The sequence below is a fragment of the Trachurus trachurus genome, assembly GCF_905171665.1.
Source record: "Trachurus trachurus genome assembly, chromosome: 5".
In the NCBI taxonomy this organism is placed as follows: domain Eukaryota; kingdom Metazoa; phylum Chordata; class Actinopteri; order Carangiformes; family Carangidae; genus Trachurus; species Trachurus trachurus.
This window is the reverse complement of record NC_139896.1, coordinates 13,209,908-13,236,056: the sequence shown is the minus strand read 5'-3', so window position 1 is coordinate 13,236,056 and position 26,149 is coordinate 13,209,908. Positions and strand designations below refer to the sequence as shown.

The 26,149-nt window shown below is 40.4% G+C and overlaps 1 protein-coding gene across 1 annotated transcript in view; it reads left to right on the top strand.

Moving 5' to 3' along the window:
• Positions 1–490: 490 nt before the first annotated feature.
• The window catches only part of itpr1b (inositol 1,4,5-trisphosphate receptor, type 1b), a gene marked incomplete at its 5' end in the record, with an annotated part of 84,182 nt that continues 58,523 nt past the window's right edge, over positions 491–26,149 (top strand). Inside the window, 25 exons of the mRNA XM_083971530.1 lie at positions 491–582; positions 4,953–5,023; positions 13,025–13,140; positions 13,274–13,360; positions 14,176–14,334; positions 17,444–17,542; positions 17,691–17,774; positions 17,933–18,079; positions 18,316–18,420; positions 18,673–18,717; positions 19,307–19,461; positions 21,455–21,554; positions 21,634–21,794; positions 22,153–22,294; positions 22,369–22,527; positions 22,619–22,791; positions 23,221–23,340; positions 23,431–23,622; positions 23,853–24,104; positions 24,199–24,340; positions 24,442–24,595; positions 25,206–25,396; positions 25,491–25,629; positions 25,743–25,797; positions 25,884–26,049. Of these exons, the coding sequence (XP_083827656.1) occupies positions 491–582; positions 4,953–5,023; positions 13,025–13,140; positions 13,274–13,360; positions 14,176–14,334; positions 17,444–17,542; positions 17,691–17,774; positions 17,933–18,079; positions 18,316–18,420; positions 18,673–18,717; positions 19,307–19,461; positions 21,455–21,554; positions 21,634–21,794; positions 22,153–22,294; positions 22,369–22,527; positions 22,619–22,791; positions 23,221–23,340; positions 23,431–23,622; positions 23,853–24,104; positions 24,199–24,340; positions 24,442–24,595; positions 25,206–25,396; positions 25,491–25,629; positions 25,743–25,797; positions 25,884–26,049 (3,306 nt within the window). The remainder of the gene's footprint in view (positions 583–4,952; positions 5,024–13,024; positions 13,141–13,273; positions 13,361–14,175; positions 14,335–17,443; positions 17,543–17,690; positions 17,775–17,932; positions 18,080–18,315; positions 18,421–18,672; positions 18,718–19,306; positions 19,462–21,454; positions 21,555–21,633; positions 21,795–22,152; positions 22,295–22,368; positions 22,528–22,618; positions 22,792–23,220; positions 23,341–23,430; positions 23,623–23,852; positions 24,105–24,198; positions 24,341–24,441; positions 24,596–25,205; positions 25,397–25,490; positions 25,630–25,742; positions 25,798–25,883; positions 26,050–26,149) is intronic.

Sequence of the window (26,149 nt, the reverse complement as noted above, 5' to 3'; positions counted from 1 at the left end):
TCCTGTTAAGACATTAGTGATCAATTACTTTGAAGTTTATCCATTATCTCAGCTCAAAGTTATGGTGAAATGAGTTTTGTGAGAACATCCATATTAATAGAAATTGGGTAGAGCACACAGAGACCACATAAACCACTTGACCTCTTTTATTGGTGTTTGGTTCTGCACATAGGCTTACATATGCTCTCTACAGACTAAAGAACCCTGGTCTGAATTAAGCATTGGCTTGACACAGCTAACAATAGCGCACTGCTCATGTAAACTTTATTTTGGCCTTTTCTTTGTTTCATTTTTAATAACCCTCCATGTGGTGTACCGGTACAATCGCACAAGCTGTAAAGTTAAACAGTTGACCAACTTCCACTCAGTTGTGCATGAACATGTCTGAGATTATGAATTCATAACACTTTGATTGGACTCTGCTATATGTCATGATGCCTAATGATCTGTGCTGTTAATCTTTTGCAGGTGTAGTCAACCCTGAGCAATCATGTCGGACAAGATGTCTAGTTTCCTCCATATTGGGGACATATGTTCCCTGTATGCAGAGGGCTCCACCAGTGGATTTATCAGCACTTTAGGGTGAGTCTGCTTTTTCTGTGAGGGTTTCATGACCTTTTCACTACCTCTACTTTCCCTTCTGCCTCATGTTGAACAACTCCAGGTGAGGCTGGTGGAAAGATAAAGCCTCAGACAACACTGTCCTGTACTGCATTAGATACTGTACAACTGTAACTTAGAGCATGCTACAAAACAAACACAGAAATGCATGTAATGATTATCGTGGTTGCTGTTTTAAGGCAGAGATGGTTCAACAGATGGGGTCGTATTACGGTTGGATTCATACTGTATAGTGGATGGCTTTAATGCATATGTTTAGTTGATGGCAGAATTCAATATTAGCATTCCTCATTTGTTTCTCCACAATTTACTGTGAATAATAGGTCACCAAAATTTAATGAAAACAGAGGGACCTAAAATAAATAGTTTAATTTGAACAATGTAGGAAAGTGTAGCTGAGAAATACAGAGACAGATGGGCACCTGAAGTAAAGGTTCAATGAGGATTTGTTTAAAAAAAACAACAATGAGGATTTATTAATTCATTAAATTGATAGTGACTTTAATCTGACCAAACAAAATTTAAAAAGTTAGACTTAAACACAGTCTATTCCACTTAGAAATTGAAGATTAGATCTGCAATCATAGATCACACTCTTAAACATATCTGCACTGAATCTTTTTTCCCTTATTGTCTATATGAACACCTCTTTGTGTGCTAGTAATAAATCAAAGATTTAATATTCCCACAGCTAATTGGCTTTGTTATAATTTTGTTGCCTAATTTTAAATTCTGATTATTTGTGATTTTGAGCTACATCAGTAAAACATACTTGGCTTGACCTCTCAAAGCTTCATTGCATTTTTAAAGGAGCTACTTGTACATTTATTACACATTGCTGATAGCCAGAGTTAGCATTAACAGTTTGTCTAGTCTAGAACAAATGCTGAGTTCAACATCAAACTTCATTTTGCAAAGAGTAGAAAGCAATATCGACATTAACTCTTATTTCTATCATGTCTTTTCTTATACTGAAACCAGCTAGCCCTGGCCAATGTTGTCAATTTCCGATATGGACTCAATGTAGCCACTGGTCTACACTGAAGTAGTATAACCTTGGAAATGCAACAATGGATATCACTGTCAACAAGACTGGAAAGATTCTATTGTTTCACTTCAAGGTCTATCCTTCTTTTAAGTTGCATGCTAAGCAGCTAGCCCTTGCCCCGTTGTCCTGTCTGGATTTCCGATACCAGTAACATCCAGTCTGCCCTGAAGAAGTACTGCTGCTCGCAGGGGTGTTTTATAACCCTTTTGTCTTATAATCGTAGTAATACTGAAGCTCTTGGCAACTCTAGTGAGTAATGCTAGTGTTGGCTATGTAGCAATAGCAAAACTTACAAATAGCCCCTTTAAGTCCCTCCACTGTGTTTCATGGAATAAATAGAAAAGCATGTTCTGAATAGTTTGCATCACCAGATATACATTTCCATGCATTTCAAGCCCTTTTAAATGGAGACCTGTACAAGAGTACTAGGTGAGGCTTGTTTCCCTAACCTCAAAGATAATGACTCAGGCATATTCAGATAGGTGCCTTTCGAATGGTCTATGGGTCAGTCAGTCAAAGTGATGATTGACTTTCATCTAATATTAATTCCCCCTCTATCTGATCATTTTCCCTGATGAATGTGGAACAATATTGTGAGTCACTTTTAACAACATAGTCTGCCACATGGAAGACCAAGATAGTCTTATTTTAGAAGTGGTAGGTCTGGTAGAAGTCATTCCTCTCCTTTTATTTCCTTGATATTTTGTGGTCCTGGCCTCAAATTACCCTCTCTCTTCCTGTTACATGCTGAACACCACGTATTTAAGCACTTGACGTCTTCCCTCCCCCTTAATTGTAGGCAACGAGTTAAAAATGCATCTCATTATGTGTGCAAATCTTGACATGCAATTGACAGTCACAGAAATAACAAAAGGCCAAAAGAACAACAAGAAGAGAGAGTTATTATTTGGTGTGAATGTCCCTATGCAGCATATCTGATGCACAGACAGGCTTAACTCTTTTGCATCAAGCGTTGAGCACAGCATCTGTGTCCTCGCCTTTGTAATTGCTGCAATCTTCCTCCACTTGCCGTGTCACTATTCTCTTTGCCAGTCACCAGAGGCTTTGCCGAAAGCTCCTCCTTGCCACCCCTTCAGAAACCATGCTTTCACAGTTTAGTGTTCAACGTCACCCACCATGGCAACAAATGTGTGCACAGCTTTGAAGATTGGCGGGCGTGGCAAAGCTCATTTGTCAAATTTACCATCTCACACACACACACAAGAAGAGCTTAGAGGATGTAACTATAAATAGCATTATTGTGTTACGCGTTGAATTTGCTGTCAGCATAGTGAATGTGACCCCCTGACAGATGCCTGCAACCACCTGGACCACTGCTAGCTCAGGGAGGGTGGCAGCTTGACAACAACATCCTGATGCTAGGAGGCTGGGATGCAGGCAGGAGTCCATCTGCCAGAATACAAGAGGAGGTCCTTTCTTGACTTTGAATAACAATGACCCTTGAAACTCCCGCTCTTATTGAAACTTGGCCCATCAGTGCATCGGTGTGTTCAAGGTTATGGCTTTCAATTCCTCTGGAAGAGAATCTCACACCATGTGCTTTCTTCACTCATCATGACTCTGCTCCTGCGGTGCAGTGTATACTGCATGAGCTATAAAAAGATGCAACTGACTGGACCGGCCAGTGCATCCTACTGATGCTTTGTATTTGTGCTGATCTACTATCTCATAGTACTCCCAGGGGTTTTGCTAGGATTTCTCTGTATTATATTGCTGTCGAGCTCGAAAAAGTGTTTCACCAACACATGCCTTCAACGCTGTTTTGATGGCAAGTTGGTATAATAGTGCTACAGCAGAGAAAAATGAGGCAGCACTGGTGGTGCTTTCCTCAGGATAGGATGTGGTTCCCATCAGTTTACAGATACAATAATAATACAATCTGCCTCTCTTCAGACATTTTATATCTCTCTCTCTCTCCCCTTTGTTGATATCTGCTGTACACAGAATATTTCCCTTCATACTACTTGGTGTTCCACTCATTTTAATCTTCATGGAGGTACATTGGCATTGTGTTAAAGAGATAGTTCAACATTTAGGCAAATTCGCCTATTGCTATAATCCAAGTAGGTTCATTACCTTTGATTATCGGTGCATGTTGTTTAGAGATCTGCGGGGCAAAGACACGAGCTGCTCAGTGAACACAATGGAGGTGAACGGTAGAAGGCTTCCTGTCCCTTGTCAAACTCATCAAATACACAATCCAACAACTACATGCGCTTTTGAAATCAATCCGCTCAGCAGTCTGGAATGTAGTTCTGGCTGCATTTGCTCCGAAAACAACTCTGTCTCGTAATGTTACATTATTATTTCATAACGTAATGAATGTGCAGGTCACAACTTGTCCACGAGAGCGTTTTGGCGTTGTTGGATTGTGTATTTGATGAATTTTGAGGGACAAAGGACTTGTACCGTTCACCTCCATTGTGTTCACTGAGCAGCTTGCGTCTCTGCCCTGCAGATCACAAAACAACATGCACTGATAATTAAAGGTAATGAACCTACCCCTATGAGTATAGGGATTATGGCAATAGGCCACTTTGTCAAAATGTTGGACTATCACTGTGTGGATTGCACTATAGAGATTTATACAGTTTAGGCTGCTGGACCAGTGCTTTAAACTCTTGAATGAGCACAAGATCCTCCTTGTGACTCCAACATAATATTTGCTATCAGTTCAGTGACAAACGCCTGTTATGCCAGTTCATGGGTTATGAAGCTGACATCTCTGATCAAATAAAACCATTTTTGTGTGTCAGCCGGCCTTTTTCACACAGCAGGAGAAGCACAGATGTTACTAATACTGTTACGCTGGCTCTGTTCCATTTAATTGTAGCAGCAAGCGAGGCCAGTGAGTGAGCATTCACAAATACAGGACCATGGGACTGACACTACTGTAAATGAGATGGAGACATTTAATAATGACATTTATTGCATCTACGATTTTTCCTGTCATGGCGTAGTGTCTACTGTGAAAACGTCTAGTGTATTATGATGGACAGTTATGGGACATCGACAGTTACTCAATAAAAAGTCAATGATTGTATTTTCATTTATGTTTTGGATTTGCACACAGAACATTAATGAACTGGTAAAATATTGCAGATTTGATATAGGTTTCTATGAATTATTACTTTGTTAGGATTATGTTTTAATGATAATATAGTTTTCAGCATTTGTTTATGCATTGATATTGATTATTAAAGTATATTTAGGTTGTATTTCATGGATATTTGACTCATTATAACTTTGGCTGTGTCCTCAGACTTGTTGATGACCGTTGTGTGGTACAACCAGACACGGGTGACCTCAACAACCCACCCAAGAAATTCAGAGGTAAGGCCGTACTGTACATAACTTGCCTTGTGCTTAATGATATTGTGTTGTCTTGTAAGGTATACAACAGCATTTCTGGCTTTCAGCGAAAAAGTTGAAAAGATGCTTTTGAAATGGATATCTTTGATCTTGGTGATGTTTTTTGCTCTGTTTTGTTTACAGTTTATATCTAAACGTGTTGCTTTGTTATTTTGCATTTTAAGCGTTGGTTAAATGATTCACTATTCAGTTATTTGGGACATAGTTTGTGTTTCTCTCCATTTAAAGTATGTAGGAGATGTGAAGTAAGTGGATCTGTTGAATAAGAGTCTAATTTGCTTTTATAACAGCCTGATTTCTTTGAGGCACTTTTTTTGAACAAGGTGCTTGAAATGCTCTGTAGGGATTTTCCTTCATGCTGGTTCAACGGTGATGGCTGTATTTTCTGAAATGTACCATCTGTTTGATATACATTTGAAACTTGAAGGGTTGGAACTTTTTAGTTTTTATAAAGCATTTTGGCCCTGTCATGAGCATGTCACTACAGAAATGAACTATCATCTAACCAGAGGCCAGCAAGTGTAGTTAAGTGTATTGTCACGTTGGCTGCCAGGTTTGCTGGCAGGTTTTTTCAGCAAGGTCGTTAGTAAATGAATCAAGAGTGGAGTGACGCAGTCGCCAGTGTCGCTTCTATCTACTTGGAACGATGTCCCTTTCTAATTGATTAAATTCAATTGACTGTGTACATTTGGGAAGCTTTGCAGGGTCTTACCTAACATTTCCCTATCACTGACATAATTGATGCTATCTTGTGATCTTGTGTCATCGTTGAGTGATGATAAGCAGGAAGAGAATAAACACACACACACACACACACACACACACACACACACACACACACACACACACACACACACACACACACACACACACACACACACACACACACACACACAGGAGATGACTGTATTCTCTGAACCATGATGGTGGATCTCTGAATCGGAATTTTGCAGTATGAAACCTCCCATGACTGAAATTTGAGATAAAACTACTAAAACCTAGTTGTTATTTGGTTTTAGAGGGCCATAAAGAAAAGAAAAGCAATTTTTATAGTTTCTATATAATTGGGAGGTATGTCAACGCTCCTCTTGCTCTCCTTTTCAGAAATTGAAGTAATATTTATCCGTGTAAGGAAATGCATGTGTAAAACCATTTCTGTACCATGCAGTAAGAAACAGCAGAGCACCTCTGTGTATTCACAGTTCACAGCAATTCACAGCGCTTTCAATAAAGAAGGACATTTTGTTTTATGGCCCCCAGAAGACAAAGCTTTTTAGATTAATATATCGCTTTTACTCTTCAAGCAAGACTTTAACAGTCATGATGTCCAGACACCAATAACAGACTTCTACCTTCAAGCCTTCTGTTCCTGGATCTCAGGATGAAAGATTCCTGTCAGACAGAGTTAAGCATCAGTCCCCTGACTACAACCTGCCACTATATCTTAACATCTACTAACAAGCTGTAACCTGCAGCATGACCATGATGTTAAAATGATGACAGCACAGAACTGCCAGCAGCCATGTGGTTTAAAATGTGTTTTTCTGAAGAAGTTCTTTTTCATGAACAAAATGCAAACAAATGAGAAATTTAAAGCAGAACTATGCAGGATTTCGGCTGTAATTATTGTGGCTCAGAGTCACTGTGATGGTAGAGTGACCTATTATGAGGTGAATGGGGTCTAGGCCAATGCGCTCACCCCCCCCACTGGCTGAAAACCGCACTTGCAAGATCAGTCCTCCGTCTCGGTGTAAATCTCATCAATGGATAGAACTATCGCGAGAAACTGCCTTACGGCAGTACGAGATAAGAACGCAGATGACGTCATGCATGTCATGAATCGTGATTGGTTTGAGTTCGGAAAGTCGGAGGAAACCATGGAAACATGTTTGTACTGATGAAGTTCGGCTTGTGGCTAACACGGAGCTAATGCTAACAGACACACACACACCATGGATCTTTTATAAGATAATGTAATACAGCATGACACACACACACACGCCTTCGCGTTTTGGAACCTTTATTCATGTGTGTGTGTATGTCTGTGTCTTTGTGTCTTTGTCTGTGTGTGGCCGTATTAGCGTTAGCTCCGTGTTAGCATTAGCTCCGTATTAGCATTAGCTCCGTGTTAGCATTAGCTCCCTGTTAGCGTTAGCTCCGTGTTAGCATTAGCTCCGTGCTTAGCAAACACCGCTCTCTACCTTCAGCAGTAAACACAAGCACGTGTAGGGAGGGGGTGGAGGAGGTGGGGCGGCGAGTTTTTTTTTTTTACGACAGTGACATGTGCCTCCCAGAACTGTGGGGGAGCCCCGGAGAGGGAAAAAAAGAGAAACCAACGAAGGAGCGAGCTATTTCCGGCCAAGTTGCATAGTTCTGCTTTAAGTAAAATCATGCTACAATATCCACAGAGGTCATGGGTTTTGTTGAGTCCAGAACCAAACAAGCACGTTCTGTTATCTGGAGAATATAATCTGTAAACTGTAGCATTTTGGTAGCACAATGCGTCATTTGTGGTGGATTTTACCTTTTATGAAAAAGAGTCACAACTCCTGCAGTTTGAAAATCACACCACATTGCAATTAAGATTAAATTAGGGCTGAACTAATAATCGAAATATAAACAAATCGCAGGTGGAGGGTGTCACAGATAGCACCAGTTGTCCAAAGGTTTATATGCAACTCTTGATAAAGTTTGGGGGTGCAGGTCAGCCACTAACATCACAACATCGCCACACAATATAAGCCTTAAAAATACCATGCACTTGACTAAACGCAGAAATAACAAGTACAGGTCTGGGTAAGGGCTATCATTTATGCAAGCATCTGTTATTGTTAAGCTATTGTTCTGCATCATATTACATCTCACAGGTGCTTGAAAATGGGGATTTGTAGTGAGGCAGTTGTTCTATCGATTGTTCTCTATCCAACAGCAGTGTGTCAGGATGTGCCCTGTGGAGATGATTTTATATTCCCAGTGATTATACACTTGTTGTTTTCTGAGAACTGAGACAACTCTTAACGTGTCTGCCAGACTAAAAGACAACCTTGATGTTTGAACAGCACTTGTTCTCTGCTGGAGCTTGATGAATGCATGGCTAATAATATTGGCTTATTCAACACTGTTAGACTTGAGCTCATCATGTAAGGTAAGAAGAATCCCTTTGTTCAGTCAAACCGATGGTCTACTTCAAAGTAGCTACAGTTTAAAGTAAATTAGAACAGGAGCAACATGCAGGTATAACACTGTAGTAGTGTTATACAGTTAGTGTTAGTTATATCAAAGGTAAAGACACTGCTACACTGAGTCACCACTGGACACTACACTGCAAAGGTGTAGGCCTACATTTTCAATCCAAAACTGATCAAGCCACTACAAATCTGAGATAATGTATTCAATAATAAAACGCAGATTTTGTCAGTTATGTTTGCTCACATCTGTGACTCTCCTTCTGTGTTTGCTGATAACTGAATAATTCAGATATTTTCTGAATGATGCACACAGTACTTATTGTCAAGCACAGAGAATTTGGCCTTGTGACCCATTATAGCTGGGCTCATGTTTCTTTGAAAACCACAGACACTTGATGGATATTTGCATTTGGTTTTAACAATGTAAGTATGATTCTGCCACTTAGATATTCACTCAAATTGCACAAGACACACCATGTAATTATTGTTCTGGCCCTTTTCCAGTAAAAACAGTTGGCACAAACTGACAGATAAGACAGAAACTTTAAATGCCCAGGATGACAGTGTTGTAGCCTATATGATTTGGTCAAGTATATTGTGTTATACTGTATTCCTCTGTGTTATATGGTGCTCTACCTTTGCATTGAGCAGCCTTCTCTTCTGTGACAGCAAGTGCAAGATAGAGTGAACATCAGATAGGAAAATATTAATTTAAACAGACCATTGTCTTTTTCTTTCTTTCTAAGTAGGGTATATAATATTCAAAGTTGTGGTTTAACATCCTAGAGTGACACTGACTAGATCAACTGTGACTTTGAAATGAAGATATGGCACCTTTTTAGTTAAACTGACAGTCAGTATGATAGATAGTGAGGTGCTATAAAACTAGGTAAACTTAGCCACAGGTTGCCGTGAGAGTCAAAGACAAAGTGTAACAAGACTAACTCTTAATGTCACTGTTGAGTATTAATAGTGCACTTAAGCCTTTTAAAAAGTCTGTATTGTACTGTACTGTAATGATGTAATGTGGATCGAATCTTGGCAATGATACAGCCCTTGGTCCAAAGATACCTTGTTAGCTGACCTTACACAGCACAACACAAGTGACAATGTACAGTATGTTGTTGTGGTGGTAGAGATTAGAGAGACTCTGCATGGACTCTATTATGTGAGCATTGCATGGAGTGTTTTCTGCAAAAGGGTGGAAAAATAGAAATTTTTGTACATAGCAATAATCAATAAGTCATTAAATCCCAATAAAAAACGGTGACAATTTATTTTACACAAGCTGTTCCTTTGAAAACTGTTGACAGTCTTTAATGTGGATTATCCGAGACTGACCCTGGTTGTTGTTTCTTGTTGCTGAATATTTTTCAGCAGGACTGGCTATTGTACTGTTGTGGTGGTGGCAGAAAAATTCAAACCCAAAATCATCTTTTAAAGCTACAACATAACACAAACCATTCTTTGATCAACAAAAACAAATGTCTGTTAGACATCCAAAATGAGCGGCTCTATTGTCTATTGACTGCAGACCTTTATGTAAGAATATGTTTGTTGTTGTCAGGTGTCAGAGATGCTTAGGCGTAAAGTTCATGTCACAGCTTTATGCCATCTCTATCGGCTACTAAATAAAACTATGTGAAGTTTCTAGCTTTATTTATGTTATCAACTGGAACAGTTCATTCAAACTACAAAATGGTAAACATGGATAAATAAAGTAAGAAATTGACATTTGCTCTTGGTGGTAAAGTCATGCAGATAGCTCCAGTGTTTGCATATATTTTATAGTTAATAGAAAATAAATCAAAGAAGAGAGATTTCAGTTGGTGGCAAAGAAAGCCCTTCCACATTTCATGTCTAAAGAAAAGTAGCTTCGTATAAAACAGAGGATGGCTGAGTAGAAGTTAATCAGCAATACACTTAGTGAATATAAAATGGAGGAAGTTGAAAGTAAATTAAGTGTTAAGAAAAAAAGAAGCTAGCATGAGGTTGGTGTTTTGTTTCACAGGGGAAGTTGTTCTGAGAAGCCTGGGGAGCACTTTACACTTACATTTAGGCATTTGGCACTTTATTTTATCCAAAGTAACTTTCAAGTGAGAGGTAATGTACTGTAGCTGTAGACTACAACAGGGAGCAACTGTCTGACATAAATATAAGCAAAATAACTGACCTCTCACACTCAAACATATCACAAAGTGATAAGGGTTGGGTCAGTAAACAATAGTATAGAATATCATGATCTTTATATCACGTGTGTCACTCATATGTAGCAATGTTTTGCCTGTACTGTATTGAGATATTACATTTTGGAAATTGATATCTGGCCTTGTCCAAAGTCACTCCCATGTTCACTCATTTAGGCCTAATACAGGTAACACTGACAGATTGGACTCATTCAATTGTGATTGTAACATCCACATCTTCAAAATGTGGCACAATATATTGTGGGATTGTCAGGGATTGAACGCTACTTTCTCCCCTCCATGGTTGAAATTGCTAAAAGCAGTGTATGATAAACATAAAGGCATAACTTGTAGACAAAAATGAAATGAAGCACTGCACTTAGTCCTGGCCCTTTATTACCTTCTCACTGATCTGTTTTTTTGAGCAACAATACAGAGTCACAATGTTGTAGACTGTTATACAAATAGCACAAAAACAAAATAGTTTGTCACAGTTGCACAGAAACAGTATCAAACTGCACAGCAGCACCCAGATGGTGTCACCCAGAATCCCAGATTAGTGTCATTTACATGTTTCCACTGCTGGATCATGTGGTTTTGTTTTGTGTTCATGTTAATTTTTTGCCATTAAATATAAAGAAAAGACATACTGTACAGTGTAAGGCCGTAGTTATTGTAAATATACCATGATCATTTATAATGTCTGCTATTTATAAGATACGGTAATTAGCCTACTTTTTCACTACATTCTTTACCTATTCAGTGGAGCTAGTACCCCAAATACCTCCTTCCCTTCATTTTCGAATTACTCCTTAACCCCATTTGCTCATTGCTGCCAGGCAGATGTTCTCCCAGTGCCCCATTTTCTCTGTCTGACCATGGGCTGCTTACTTCCTGTCCTCCTTCTTTCTCCTTGTGCCTAACCTTGTGAGGTCTAATCCCTGGACACTCATGTGTTGGCTGCATTTTTGACAGAGGATGCCAAAATGGCTATTTTTAAGCCTGGTTAAGATCCATCAGATTCCCTGTTTCTGTTTACGTAGCTATACCATATGTGTGGAGCTGCTTTATATGAATCAGTGTTGGGCACGTTACTTTTAAACAGTAACTAGTTATAGTTACTAGTTACTTTCCCCCAAAAGTAACTGAGTTAGTAACAGAGTTACTACAGGATAAAAAGTAATTAATTACCAGTACTATTACTATTGCGTTAATTTTTTATATAAAATAAATGCTCAAATATGTCAAATTACTTAAACTTCTCTCCCTAACCCCCGTTTATCTGGAATTAACCAACTTGCTCAGTATTCCTCCACATAGGCAGGCTCCGCGTCACGCTGTATCACTCCGCCTATCAGCTGTTTGGATCAGCGGCGTGTGGAAGAGGTGGAGTGATGAAAGGCTTTTTCCCAACCAGTTGATGAACTGAAAATACTGTGTATATAACGAGAACTAAGCAGAATTATTCCCGTAGTCACCTTGATTGCTCCTACGGAACAGAACGTTGAGCTTCACAAAGCGGTCGTATGTGCATATTTTAGTCTTTCTGACACATGGAAATGAGTTCTGTGTTTTTGGCAGGAGGTTTGGACTGACTGTAGGTAGTGTATGTCTGAAAGTATCAACAGTGCATATGAGCTGGCCTATAGCTGCCTTTGTTAATCCACAAAGTTTTTCTTTCAGTTGTTTAGATGCCAAGCTTCATCAAAGATGTTGCCACTGTTAGTCCTCTGTCATCTCCACAATTATCTTGTATTTTTATGATTGATTGATTTTATTTAATTCATGCTTGCAGTGGAGCCCTGGCTCCACTGAAAAACTGCAGAACTTTACAAAAACATTTTAAAAAGGAAGCTACATACAAACAAACAAATAATTTCAGAGTTAAAAGAAAATATTTCTATATTATTTATATTTTTTCATGTATAATAACATGAAGCTGTGATTATGAAACAGCATTTACATACAAATAGCAAAATGACTAGTCAGCACGAACAGAAATAAGTTCAACAGAAATGTCCCTCGTTGCCCCAAAGGCTGGAAATAACATGCGGGGTTGCCCTGAGGCTATAATTTGCTCTTTTCCAATTCAGCTCCTTGGCCCTAAGAGGCTTTCAGGGCCCCTGGGGGAAAAGTGCCTGCTCTGCTTGTTTGCTGTTCTGTGCCTAATGATCTCTGACACTGCTGCCATGATCTGAACCGTGTCATACCATATATTTTCATTATAGGACAGAAGGAGAGAGATATTCATCACAATATCAATACCATCTCTGATGTATGATAATGATGATATATTAGACAAAGCCGATCATGTAGAACGTGAGGAGCGGCAGCAAAACAACTGAAACTTTTTAGCTTTGGAGACAACTCCTGCGAAGTACAGGAATACATTTTGATGCTGGACTCACAACGTCAACATCCTCCAGACTGACAAGTAAATAGTAAACTGTGAACGCTGTCAAAGTGTAAACCGTTGGCTTTATGCAGAAACTGAGAAAACTCACAAATACATAAAGCGGTGTCTGGCAGGCAGGTGTCAGCAGGAATGAGTATTAAAGAGATTTTACACTTTTCTCTTCTTTCCCCAGACTGCCTTTTCAAACTGTGTCCCATGAACAGATACTCAGCACAGAAACAGTTCTGGAAGGCAGCAAAACCTGGAGGCAACAGCACCACTGACACAGTCCTCCTTACCAAACTCCATGTAAGACTCACAGTATTTTTTCCTGAAGTAAAATAAATAATGCAGTGTGTTCTGTGTGTACAGAAAATCTGTTTGCAGCACCAATACTGTATGTCACTTTCCTTGAGCATCTCTGTGCCTTTTTTTGTGTTAGCATGCTGCTGACCTGGAGAAGAAGCAAAATGAGTCTGAAAACCGTAAGCTGCTGGGATCAGTCATCCAGTATGGAAATGTCATTCAGGTGAGTTACAGTAAGGAGCCTGTGGGATAAGGTGCTTTGCAGTGAACACCATGTATGACGCTGTATGCTTGATAATTTTGACTGCAATTCCATTTTAATCAGTCAGTTTTAAATAATTGCTACAGCACAAAGGTGTGCTGTTAAGTTATCTGGCTGTGGCTGCTGCGCAGAAAGAGTTTGCACACAGGTATGTGAGATAATCTGAAATCCAATATGGTCATGCATTCCTGCTGCGTGATGTGCACACTGTAAGACTAATAGCAGCACATACAGTGTAAAAGGTCCTAGTTGCAATAAACTGTCATCCCATTTCAGAAGCAAACAGTAGTTGGTACGTGGCTTACAGTAGGAAATAACTCTACCCATATATTGAATATCTTAACTGGTAAGATACAGTACAAGTCTCATGTCGTCTATTCAAGACATGTGATGTTCTAGGATAAAGTTGAGCATTAAGTTAAATAAGCTGCGGACATCAAAAATATGTAGAGCTTATATGATTATAGAATATTTTGTGATGGATTATTTTGGACATATTTGGAAACTGCTGATTAAAAGGGTGAACAGCAAAGGTCATGAGAAGCATTTTAGAAAGAAGACTTCATGTACTGAAATAATTCAGAGAAGACATACAGATACTAAACTGTTCCAGAGAGGCATATTTTCACTGAAGTGCTCCCTTGAGTCCTGCTGTGCCAGCCTGTGACATATTTCCATCTTGTTATTTCCGAATTCTTTCCACTGTCAGCATTATGTCATTAAAAGTAGCTGTATGTCTTGTAACCATCTAAGTCGATTTCTTGTTTTGCCAACAGTTGCTGCACTTGAAGAGCAACAAATACCTGACAGTGAACAAGCGCCTACCTGCGCTGTTGGAGAAGAACGCCATGAGAGTGACTCTGGACTCGGCGGGAAACGAGGGATCCTGGTTCTACATCCAGCCCTTTTACAAGCTGCGATCCCTGGGAGACAGTGTGGGTAGAGCAGGGTGTTGTGGGATTCGAGTTAATTGTGCTCTGCAGGATAAATTGAGGATGTATTTTTAGACTTTAAACAGGATTTGGAAAACACAAGTCACCTAGACTGGCATATAGCATGGTTTTATAAGATTTCAGCAATTCAGGCCACAGTTTGCAGTTATCTCAGTTGTAAGTTCATGTTTGTTTGTTGTAGTTGTAAGTTTAAAATGGTGCAGTGCATTTGCATTGTCAACAAAACTAAGGTGTGGATTTTCAGATGCTTGTGCTCATCTTTATACTTATGGAAACCCTTACAATGTGTTAGCATAATGACAGGTCCATTTAAGGTTTCTGAATCAGTTGCATAGATAATGTTTGGTATCTAAGGCATAAGGCATGAACATCATCTGTTCCAACGAAGTATGACACATTCGTGATGGTACAGTAATTAACAGCAATAGATAAACAGATATTAAATAGAGATTATGTGCTATTGACCTAGCATACACACCATTCACAAACCCCTGCTTATCGTGATGCAATTTCTACTTGGGGCTAATGGATGTTGACATATTTTAACCCAGCTAAGTGGCTAATGAGGTTATACTTCATTAATCACCATGGGAAATTTTGTCGTTTGCATTTGATCCATCTTAACGATTTAGGAACAAGTGGCAGCCCCACTGCAGAGCTTGGTGACCATCTGATTCTGTATCCAGCGTCTGGGTCGAAGGCAGTAGCAGGAGAGGCAATAGGCTGTGTAATGACTCAGTGAAAGCATGAGCCAATAAGAGATTAGGATTAGGCTTGAATCCAAAGTGCTTCTCACAATTTCGCCTGCTCTCTTCTCCAGAGTTCATCTTAAAGCTTCGTGCACACAGTGATGTAAACAAGCATGAAAAAATCACTGACAATTGCCCAAAGGTTTTTTTTTTTTTTTTAAACTCATTCTTTTGCTGCTTACACCTCCACATACCGGTATTTGTTTGTGGTTGGTGAGTGATACTCAGGGTAACACCACAGTCAGGCCCGGCTCTAGCCATTTTGGTGCCCTAGGCGAGATTACTCCCAGGCGCCCCCCCCAACAATGATCAATAATGATCATAATGATAACGTAGCAGTGTATCTGTATGTCCCCTCTGACCCAGATACACAACTTGCACAATAATCAGTAAAATGTCATAAAGTAAATCCTGGGTGAAGACATGAAAGAAATTAGTCTACAGTCATGAGAATAACCTGTTGTGATGCTTGAAATGGGTATACGAAAGTCTTAGCTTCACAAAAGCAGTGGAATATACTGTATGAATAAAAGCTAATAGATACGTGTGGAAAACAAGTTAAAATGAAATTTTGTGAAATTGCTTTTTGAGCATAAATATTATCTGTCATTCTATTTTCACCAAATGTCTCAAATGTAAAATAAAAGAAGCTAAATATTGACTTAACATTACATTTCAAACTTCATGACATGTGTGTAGCCCTAAATAAGAAATTAGCTTTTTCTCCAAACAAAATATCAACTAAACAGACAAAAAACACAAAATGTACAATATTTAACCTATATAATGTACCCTATATATGTCACTGTGGTGCTGTTTAAGAGGTAAAAAAAATGGTTTGAGAGCTCAGCAGGTCTGTATACAGAGCTGGAGCTGTGGCCCTGCTGTCTAAGCAGGCTGAAGTCTCAACTCTCTCTTCTTTTTTCAATATCTTCCTCATCAAATGAGTCAGAACTTTCAGCCTCTGAAGCACCTTCATCCTCCTCACTGCTTCTCTCTCTCTCTCTCTCTCTCTCTCTCTCTCTCTCTCTCTCTCTCTCTCTCTCTCTCCTACGATTCTGCGGGTTCGAAGCGTTTCACAGCTGTTCTTTTGATTGACATGTCGTCAAGGGCGGCGTAAAATGACCGAAATATAAACAAAAACATATCGAGACGGTCGCGCAAACGAGCCGGCATTTGTGCCGACTTTGAGGATTAATGCAACCAAGTATCCACACCTCTAATTAAAAATGTGGCGGCTTGAGTGCATTCCCACTGCAGAAAGGTACTCTGCTGTGTTTGTGACTGCGGGGAGAGCGGAGGGCAGTACCAATGGGCATGTGGGGGAGAGAGGGGGGGGGGGGGGGGGGGCGACTTAGTAAGTAATGTTGTAACATATTATATTATTACTTTTTAATAGGTATTGCTTTGCATTTAAATTAACGTGGGGTTATTTTTTGTATTAAGAAATAATAGTACCAACTAGTGTACCAACAACTAATAGTGGAAGTTACACTTTTTTTTCTTTCCCATTTGTGGCGCTGGCGCCCCCTGGATGGACGGCGCCCTTAGCATTTGCCTATACGGCCTATGCCACGGGCCGGCCCTGACCACAGTGATTCTGTCTGAGCTGGTTTTTTCATGCAAAATATGGTCCACTACTCCCCCCTAGTGTTGAAAGGAAGACTAGCATGACCTAGTGTACCCAGATCTCCCATGCCTTCACGTTCACCTTGAGAGGAAAGGGAATAGGAAAGGGAATTATAGCACTGTTGAAAAATGATGGCTGATATCTTGGGAAGTGACATACTTAACAGTTTGAAATTTAAATAGAGTGCTCAATCATCTGCAGTATTTCATCTTGTTTCAAGGATTTATGTTGCCCTTCTTTTAATAAGCCTGTGTTAATTTAGAAGACACTCTTATTAGAAGACACTCTTATTCCAGTTGATACTGAAGGAATGAATCACATTTTTGTTCTACTGGCAGATTCAGTTTCTTTTTTCACTTTGTTAAATTTATCTTAACAAAATACTCATCTGAATCCACCATGTTCACCCTGACTTTCCCAACTTTGATCTACCACTTCTTTGCCTGATGTCAGTAACAGTATCAGATTAACAGTTAAGTTAAAAATGGCAAGTAAGAGGGATACAACACAAAATAAATTTTAATAAATGTAAATGCGTTATATAAACAGTTTCATTGAACACTTGTGTTGGAGTTAAACAGAAGCGCCATTGTGTGTTCTTAGTAGGCCTACTTACATTAAGGTGTCCTGCTGCACGGAAGATTTAGGGATGAGCCTCATTTCTAAAATGAGTAAATGTCAGTGTTACTGTTTGTATTAATTCCTCCTACAGGTGGTGATTGGAGATAAAGTTGTTCTTAACCCCGTGAATGCGGGACAGCCTCTACATGCCAGCAGCCACCAGCTAGTTGACAACCCAGGATGCAATGAGGTAGATGATCGCTGACAGGGCTGTACAGTAAATGAACAGACAAATGCAAAGACACCTAATGGGTCCTACAGTACATTTGATTTATATACAGTAGGTGGAAGAGGAAATGTGGTCCATGTCCTAACATTTCAGTTTCTCTGCCTCTCAGGTTAATTCTGTAAATTGCAACACAAGTTGGAAAGTTGTTCTGTTCATGAAATGGAGCGACAACAAGGAAACAATACTCAAAGGGGTAGGTACATCAATCAACTTCAGAAGATTTTGCAAACATTGGTATATATCCTAATTAATTGGCCACCGAGACACAATTAAAACACATTAGTATTACTATGAAAAATGTTGTGATGTATTTTTGTGTGTCTGTGTGTCTGTGTGTGTGTGTAATTGCAGGGCGACGTAGTGCGGTTATTCCACGCAGAGCAGGAGAAGTTCCTCACATGTGATGATCACAGGAAGAAGCAGTATGTTTTTCTTAGAACCACAGGCAGGCAGTCGGCCACTTCTGCAACCAGCAGCAAAGCACTGTGGGAAGTTGAGGTAAGCACTTCAAGTTCCTCAGAAAAACCCTAATTACATTTTTGAAGTTTTTGTCTTCATGCTTTTTTACCATACATAAACTGCACTTTATTGGAAGTGAGCCCACTGTTGAAAGAAAAAAAGTATAATGTTGTTTTAAATGCAATAGAAATGATCACACTATAGTATCACAATTAATAGCAGTTTGACAGAACATTTATTCCTGCCTTTTATTTCCTGTCTTCTGCTGCTACCAGGTGGTCCACCATGATCCATGTAGGGGAGGTGCAGGCTACTGGAACAGTTTGTTCAGGTTTAAACACTTGGCCACGGGGTGTTACCTGGCCGCCGAGATGGGAGAGGTGCGTGACAACCTTTTTCACCTTCTTACAATATCTGACATTGATATAGTAATTCCCTACCTGTGCATAAGCTACTCCTAGACATAGCAGTATGATGTTAGTTTAAATCAGGAAAATGCTAAGTGTTGGTCCTAAGCCATGAATCATGAGGTGTAGACAAGACATACTGAGATGTTAGATGTACACTATGGGGTACAGTTTCCAAAATTAATAATGGTAAAGTGTATTATTGACATTGGTTATGTTTCCCAGGTGAACCCAGACTTTGAGGAAGAGAACGCTGAGCAACGGTCCTCGGTAAGTCAGCGTGATCCCCCTTCGTCTTAGTGCTTAGCAACATCACACTACCAATCTAATCAGTTCCTTTCTGTGGTGGATCTTTGCTTTCTGCTCTAGGTGGTGGACTTTACACCCTTTAATTTCCAGGTACCGTCATATAATCTTTATTTCGCTGCAGTAAACTATAGCGCAAGCGTTTGTCATTGTCTCGTCTGCACATACTGGACATCATAGTGTCTTTTCTGCCTTGTTGTCCACTTTCTCTTTTGGCACCCTTAATCTCAATCAACTTTCAGTTTGGTTGTGTGTTTCCTTGTTTTAATAACAGTAGATTCAAACAGGGTACCTCCATGCCATCACCTCAACTGATGCATGTCTCACTGTAAATCACCATTAGGTGGCACTGTTGCACAACCCAATACCAACCTAATCACAGCCTTTGTGTGCACTTGCAGTTTTCAACAATGTGCTAACAAGGTCCAACAGTGATCTTTTGATTTGTACAAAATGCATCAGGAGGAAGAACTAATGTCATCAGTGGTCTCGGTTCATTCACCGTTTGTAGCCAGGACTCAATGCCCTCTCTCTGCATGTTTTCCTCCTGCAGCTGGATGCAGATAATGAAGCACTGCGAGGTCGTCTGCGAGCACCTCAGGAGAAAATCATGTATACTCTGGTACCAGTTCCTGACGGCATGGATATTTCCTCCATTTTTGAGCTGGATCCTACCACACTGAGAGGCGGGGACTCCATGGTGCCCAGGTATAAAGTAATAAAGTTAACACAACCATGCGTATGGAATTCCAAAGTCCACATAATATTCAGATATCACAGAGGAGTAATGTGATATAGGAGTAACATACATTAAGCAATAACCTGCATTTCCCTGCCTGCAAGTGCATGTAGTTGTTTGTGTGTGTAAAAATGATTACGGCCGCTAAATGTGCTCAAAGGGACAGAAAGAAATTGATGATAAGATTTCAGATACCCCTCAAGTTTCAGCTCTGTAATGGAAAAATAACATCAGGAGAATGAGAAAAATTGAGGGTGGGTATTGGCGGAATGACAAATAATCAGACAGACCACAGTGATGTCAAGACTATCACAAATCAAACAGTGGCAGCAGTAAACTTTTGAGTCATGTGTAGAGATGTAGGGGAATTTGGAACATCAGTAGGTCGGGATTTTCTGAGGTGATGAGAGTCTGTTTAGTTTTGCAACTATGGACAGAAGTTTTTGTGTCTGATGTCTGGAACCACAAATAACACTGTTAGATAGTGTGCTGGTATGACTTGTATCGTGCTGGTCTCTGTGAGATGGTATAATCACAAGCAAAGGAAAGTCCCTGAGTGGCACTAGACAGGAAATCATTGTTATAAAGAGACATGGATAAAAAATCCTTTAACCAGATGGTGTGAAATAGTGCACATACCTTCGCACATCATCTGGCAGAGAAGTGCCTTATCAGGAAATCTGCTCGGTGCTCTTACTTCTTACTAAACTATGTAATATTACATGTACTTGCAGGCTGACCCTGTCCTCGTTGTAGATGTGCCTCTGATTTGCCCCCTTGATTCTTCTTGACGATATTATGTGAGAGGGAAAGTCTCCTTTTAAAATTACAATAGTGTATTTGTCCTGTCGTGACATAGGCTATCAGATAAGAACAGAACCTCCACACCTCGTGTCAAAGCCCCTATTGTGTCGCATCATCAGGTGCGTGCCTGTATGCTGCAGGCTACTGCTGCTAGCCCCTCCCACTCCTACCTGAAATAACCCCATCCCTCAGACTTTAGCCAGGAGACTAATTAATGCCCGAGAGAACCAGTACACAAAGGTAAGCCTGTCAGCTTTAGTGGCCGGTTACGTAATACCTGCCATGAATATGGCCACTGTGTGATGTCTGTGCTCCAAGGCCTTACAAGCGACACACACCTGCTCACACAAAGACACACACACACACACACGTGAATCAGGCTGGATGCTTTAAGAATGACGGATGGACATAGTTGGCTCAGACTTAGAGTATAGTGTATAGTGTACACGTCACTGCTGGGTAATCTGTTGTCATGCCACACACTTGGCTGAAGGCAGCCATTGTAAGCAGTGTCTTCCCTCCCCAAGCAGTTTGTTTACATGCCTACATGCCGTACCTCGCTTATTACTTCTGAGTAGCAAGGAGACAAACGGATAAACTAACATACCCTGATGTACCACACTTCCTTCCCCTTTATCATAATACAATGTGCAATAAATCCAAACAATATAACTCGCATAATCTCCAGTTTCGCTGGCACCGTTTCAGAGAGGTGTTGGTTTATGATCATTTTATCATCATTTATGAAGCCTTCGGAAATGGTATCATGATGGGCTGTGCTTATATTGACAATATGGCCTATCAAAGTCAACAATATGAATATGGTTATGATAAGTTTGATGAAACCACAAGGAAGAGATAAATAGTCATTAAATAGTTGTCACGCTTTAAAAGAGTCAGTCCGAACATCGTCTGACTTTTGAGAAACACACACACACACTCACTCATACAAGGAGGCCCAGATACATACTGGTAACAAGGATAATACTGCACGATATTATGATATGCATTAACTGATTGACTGGAGCTGAACATTAAACAATTGTCTCATGCTAGTTGAGATTGTATCAAAGCAGAAAACGCTATGACACTTTTCCTGTTTGCTGTAGCTTTGTTTATTTGTCTGTTTTCTCAGAAACTTTCTGTTGTTACTTCTAGGAGCTCCTATGTGAGGCTAAGACACTTGTGCACCAACACATGGGTCCACAGCACCAACAACCCCATTGACAAGGAGGAGGAGAAACCTGTTATGTTACGGGTGAGTAGCTGATGAGCAGGTTAAGATGTGTAGCTCAACCAGTGTTCTCTGATCACTAAAAATGATTGATTGTTTTCAGATTGGAACGTCGGCAGTAAAAGAAGACAAAGAAGCCTTTGCCATTGTACCAGTGCCACCAGCAGAAGTGCGTGACTTAGACTTTGCCAATGATGCAAGTAAAGTGTTGGCGTCCATTGCTGGCAAGCTGGAGAAGGGTACCATTACACAAAATGAAAGGAGGTATGTAGGAGAAAATACCCACAACAGTTTGTTTAAACTCTGTACTGTCTCTGTGTACTGTCTCTCCCTCGTCTCCCCCTGTATGTCTCTACCCTGTTTCTTTTGTTTCTTTGTAAGCGTCTTTGGGTTATTGAAAAGCGCTATATAAATTAAATGAATTATTATTATTAATTATTCATTATATTTTACGTCTATTTAGTATTTATATTTATATTATGTTACTATGTATTTATTATTACATTGTTAAATTTTTTCGATTGTTTTAAACATCTAAAGGAAGGAAAACCAAACATCCCTGAAAGAGCTGCTGAGTTAAAACACTTTGTAATGTTTTGCCAATATGATTTGACTTCTCCAGGTTTGTGACAAAGCTTCTTGAGGATCTAGTTTTCTTCGTGGTGGACATCCCCAACAGTGGGCAGGATGTTTTGGAGATCATGGTTAACAAGCCCAACAGAGAAAGACAGAAACTCATGAGAGAGCAGAACATCCTGAAACAGGTTAGTCATGGAACATGAGACTGCACCTGTTTTAGGTCAGTTTTAGATCTTATAATCCTCCCTTTCTGTTGCAGATTTTCAAACTTCTTCAAGCCCCTTTCACAGATAGCGGTGATGGTCCAATGCTTCGATTGGAAGAGCTTGGCGACCAGCGCCATGCTCCTTTCAGACATATTTGCAGGCTTTGCTACAGAGTGCTGCGCCATTCCCAGCAGGATTACAGAAAGAACCAGGTGGGATGACACAACAGCACCACTCTGACCATGATCGATAATGAGTTTTCTTTTGTACCAACTATTTCCCCTCCTTTCTGGCTCCTCACAGGAATACATAGCGAAACAATTCCGCTTCATGCAGAAGCAGATAGGATATGACGTGTTAGCGGAGGACACAATAACAGCCCTGCTCCACAACAACCGGAAGCTGCTGGAGAAACACATCACTGCTGCTGAGATAGACACGTTTGTCACGCTAGTGAGGAAGAACCGTGAGCCGAGGTGAGGCTTACAGGACAGGACAGGCCCCTGCTGGTATCTTAAAATAAGCTGTGGTCAGATTCGTTTGTATAACATCTTATAAAGGAATTTAAATCTATGTAAATGTCTTCAAATGTATGCACAGGGGTGCAAGTGTAACTGCTTGTGAATGACCTTGGCACAGCTGGTAGTCTGCAGTGGGTGTGTGCTTCTGCTGTGTCAAAGTCCCGTCAACAGTTTTTAATGATATGTGAATCAAGAACTCTCCAGAAGGTTGAATGAAGGTTAGAGAAGTGGACTGCACATTAGTATTTCAATGTACTTTTTTATGACTTACTTTGCTTTCTGACTTTAAGACTATAGCATCATCTGAAACTGCCCATGCATATCCTTTAACTATCATCCCTATCACAGCATCTGTATGAATACGTGACGCTTTGTTTTCTGCAGGTTTCTCGACTACCTGTCGGATCTCTGCGTGTCCATGAGCAAGTCCATCCCTGTGACACAGGAGCTAATCTGCAATGCAGTACTGGACCCCACCAATGCTGACATCCTCATTGAAACCAAGTGAGTCACTTGTTTTTTTCTTAATTGTCACGATTTTTGCTGCTAAGCTGAAAAAAGCTGCTCTAGTGTAACTTCTGAGCCATTCCCAAGGTTGGTCCTGTCGAGGTTTGAGATCGAGGCACCAACAAATGGAGAGACCCCGGTGGAGGCCGAGGATGAGGAGGAGGTGTGGCTGTTTTGGAAGGACAACTGTAAAGAAATCCGCAGTAAGAGCATCAGGGAGTTGGCGCAGGATGCAAAAGAGGGCCAGAAGGAGGATCAGGAGGTGGTCAGCTATTACAGGTGAGATGTCCTTGGTTATAGACACATGAATACATATACAGACTGTTGAGAAATCATATTAGACATTTTCACATCTAAAGTTTGACTCAGTATCTTACAAAACTGCCACTATCTTTGGTGATTCAGCTCTAAATCTGAAAAACAATACCTTTCAAGAATAATGAACATGTCAGTGTAACTGAAAAAACTCAGCTGAAATAATTGCAAACCTCCGTGATACTTCTTCTCAGGTGCCAACTGAATCTCTTTGCCCGGATGTGTCTGGACCGTCAGTACCTGGCCATCAACAAGATCTCTGGTCAGCTGGATGTGGATTTGATCTTGCGCTCCATGTCTGATGAGGACCTGCCCTTTGACCTGCGAGCCTCTTTCTGCCGCCTGATGCTGCACATGCATGTGGACCGTGACCCTCAGGAGCAAGTCACACCCGTCAAATATGCACGTCTTTGGTCTGAGATCCCCTCCAAAATTGCGATTGATGAGTGAGTTTGTGTCAAGAGTTAGATTAACTTGTGTTTCCAGAGGTGTCACTGCAGCTCTCATACATTTTTCTCCTCTAATTATCTAATTAAGCAGCTATGACAATGATGGAACCACCAGAGATGAGATCAAAGAGCGATTCTGCCTCACAATGGATTTTGTAGAGAACTACCTGCGGGAGGTTGTGTCGCAGAACATTCCCTTCTCTGATAGGGAGAAAAACAAGCTCACCTTTGAGGTACTACCCTTCTGTGGATGGTTGGAAACAGACAAGGACTTAAACTGATTGATTGATCTAAGTACATCATAAAACATGGTTTTAAATTCTCTTGCATGCAGGTGGTGAACCTGGCAAGGAACCTGATATACTTTGGTTTTTACAACTTCAGCGACCTGCTTCGACTGACAAAGATCTTACTGAACATCTTAGACTGTGTACACGTCAGCACTATATACCCCATCAACAAGATTGAGAAGGGGGAGGAAACCAAAGGTAACCATCCATCATCAGTCACTTTGTTTTCCTCATTCTTTGCAGAGGTGCATCATTTCAGGTCCAAATTATTCAATTAAAGACTGATTTTCTCCTAATTTGCATAAGGTGCTATAGGTACAAAAAAGCAAATTGACAAGAAACTGTATCTGACATTTAGATACTAGTGTAGTAAAGTTATGTAGAAATGGTATTGTTATTCACCACAAATATCCACAAATGTTATAACTTCGGGTCACACGTTTGTGTTCACATCAGCTGTGTGTCTGCTGCCAGCTCTTTCTCTACACAGATTTTGCAGGTTACTAGGGTTTCGGCATTTAGTTTTTTCGACTTACAGCTACTCATAGTACTTTTATTTTTTCAGTCTGTGACATATTCAATATCTACAGGTTTCCCCCTTTCTAGTTTCACTGTCGTTTGTGAGTGTCATGGTTGAAAAGTAGGCGTGATACTGAATCCCTCATGCAGGCAATGTGTCGGCTCTAATCCATTCCATTAGCATGGGTGCTGAAATACAAACCAAGACTTTCTGTAGCCACAACATACTCACCACACACACAGCCAGTATGTTCCCGGCTTTTACTTCCCTGTTTATGTGCTGTAGGAGGCAGCAACGTGATGAAGTCCATCCATGGAGTGGGGGAGCTGATGACCCAAGTTGTGCTGCGAGGGGGCGGCCTGTTGCCCGCCACACCCGCTCTTCAGCCAGAGGGAGATGTGGTGAAAACTCAAACTGAACCAGAAAGAGAAGACATCATGGTCATGGATACAAAGCTGAAAGTCATTGAGATTCTACAGGTAGGTAGTGACACAGGGAAACTGGTTCTTCCTGAAACTGAAGCCCTGAGCCCCCTTGTCTGAATTGTGCAATCATTTTATTTTTTTCTTCCAGTTCATTTTGAATGTGCGGCTCGACTACAGGATATCCTGCCTGCTTTGTATTTTCAAACGCGAATTCGATGAGAACAACCCACAAGGAGAAACCACTGCCAGTCAGAATGGAAGCAATAATGTCACAGGTCAGATGCCAGGTATGAAACCACATGATGTTATTAGACATTTTGACCCACATCAATATTAACATTGATTCATTTGTTAATTTAAAAAGTTCAATCATTCTGAAAACTGCTTTGACTGACCACAGGAAATCTTGACTTTGAGAATATTGAGGAGCAGGCAGAGGGGATCTTTGGAGGAAGGTAATCCGGCACTTCCTCATCTGTCTAAAACCTTCTATAAGGTGAAATTCAAAGTTTGTATAATTTTTGTTCATCTTCCTTTAAAGTGAGGAGAACACGCCACTGGACCTGGATGACCATGGTGGTCGCACCTTCCTAAGGGTCCTGCTGCACCTGACCATGCACGACTATCCTCCCCTGGTGTCTGGAGCTCTTCACCTGCTCTTTAGACACTTCAGCCAGAGGCAGGAAGTCCTCATGGCCTTCAAACAAGTACGCTGCACCACTCTTTAAGACTCCCTTTGTTATACATCTGTTTTTTACCACAGTACTAGAAACCTAGAACATGATGTGAAGTTTATATGTAAATCTC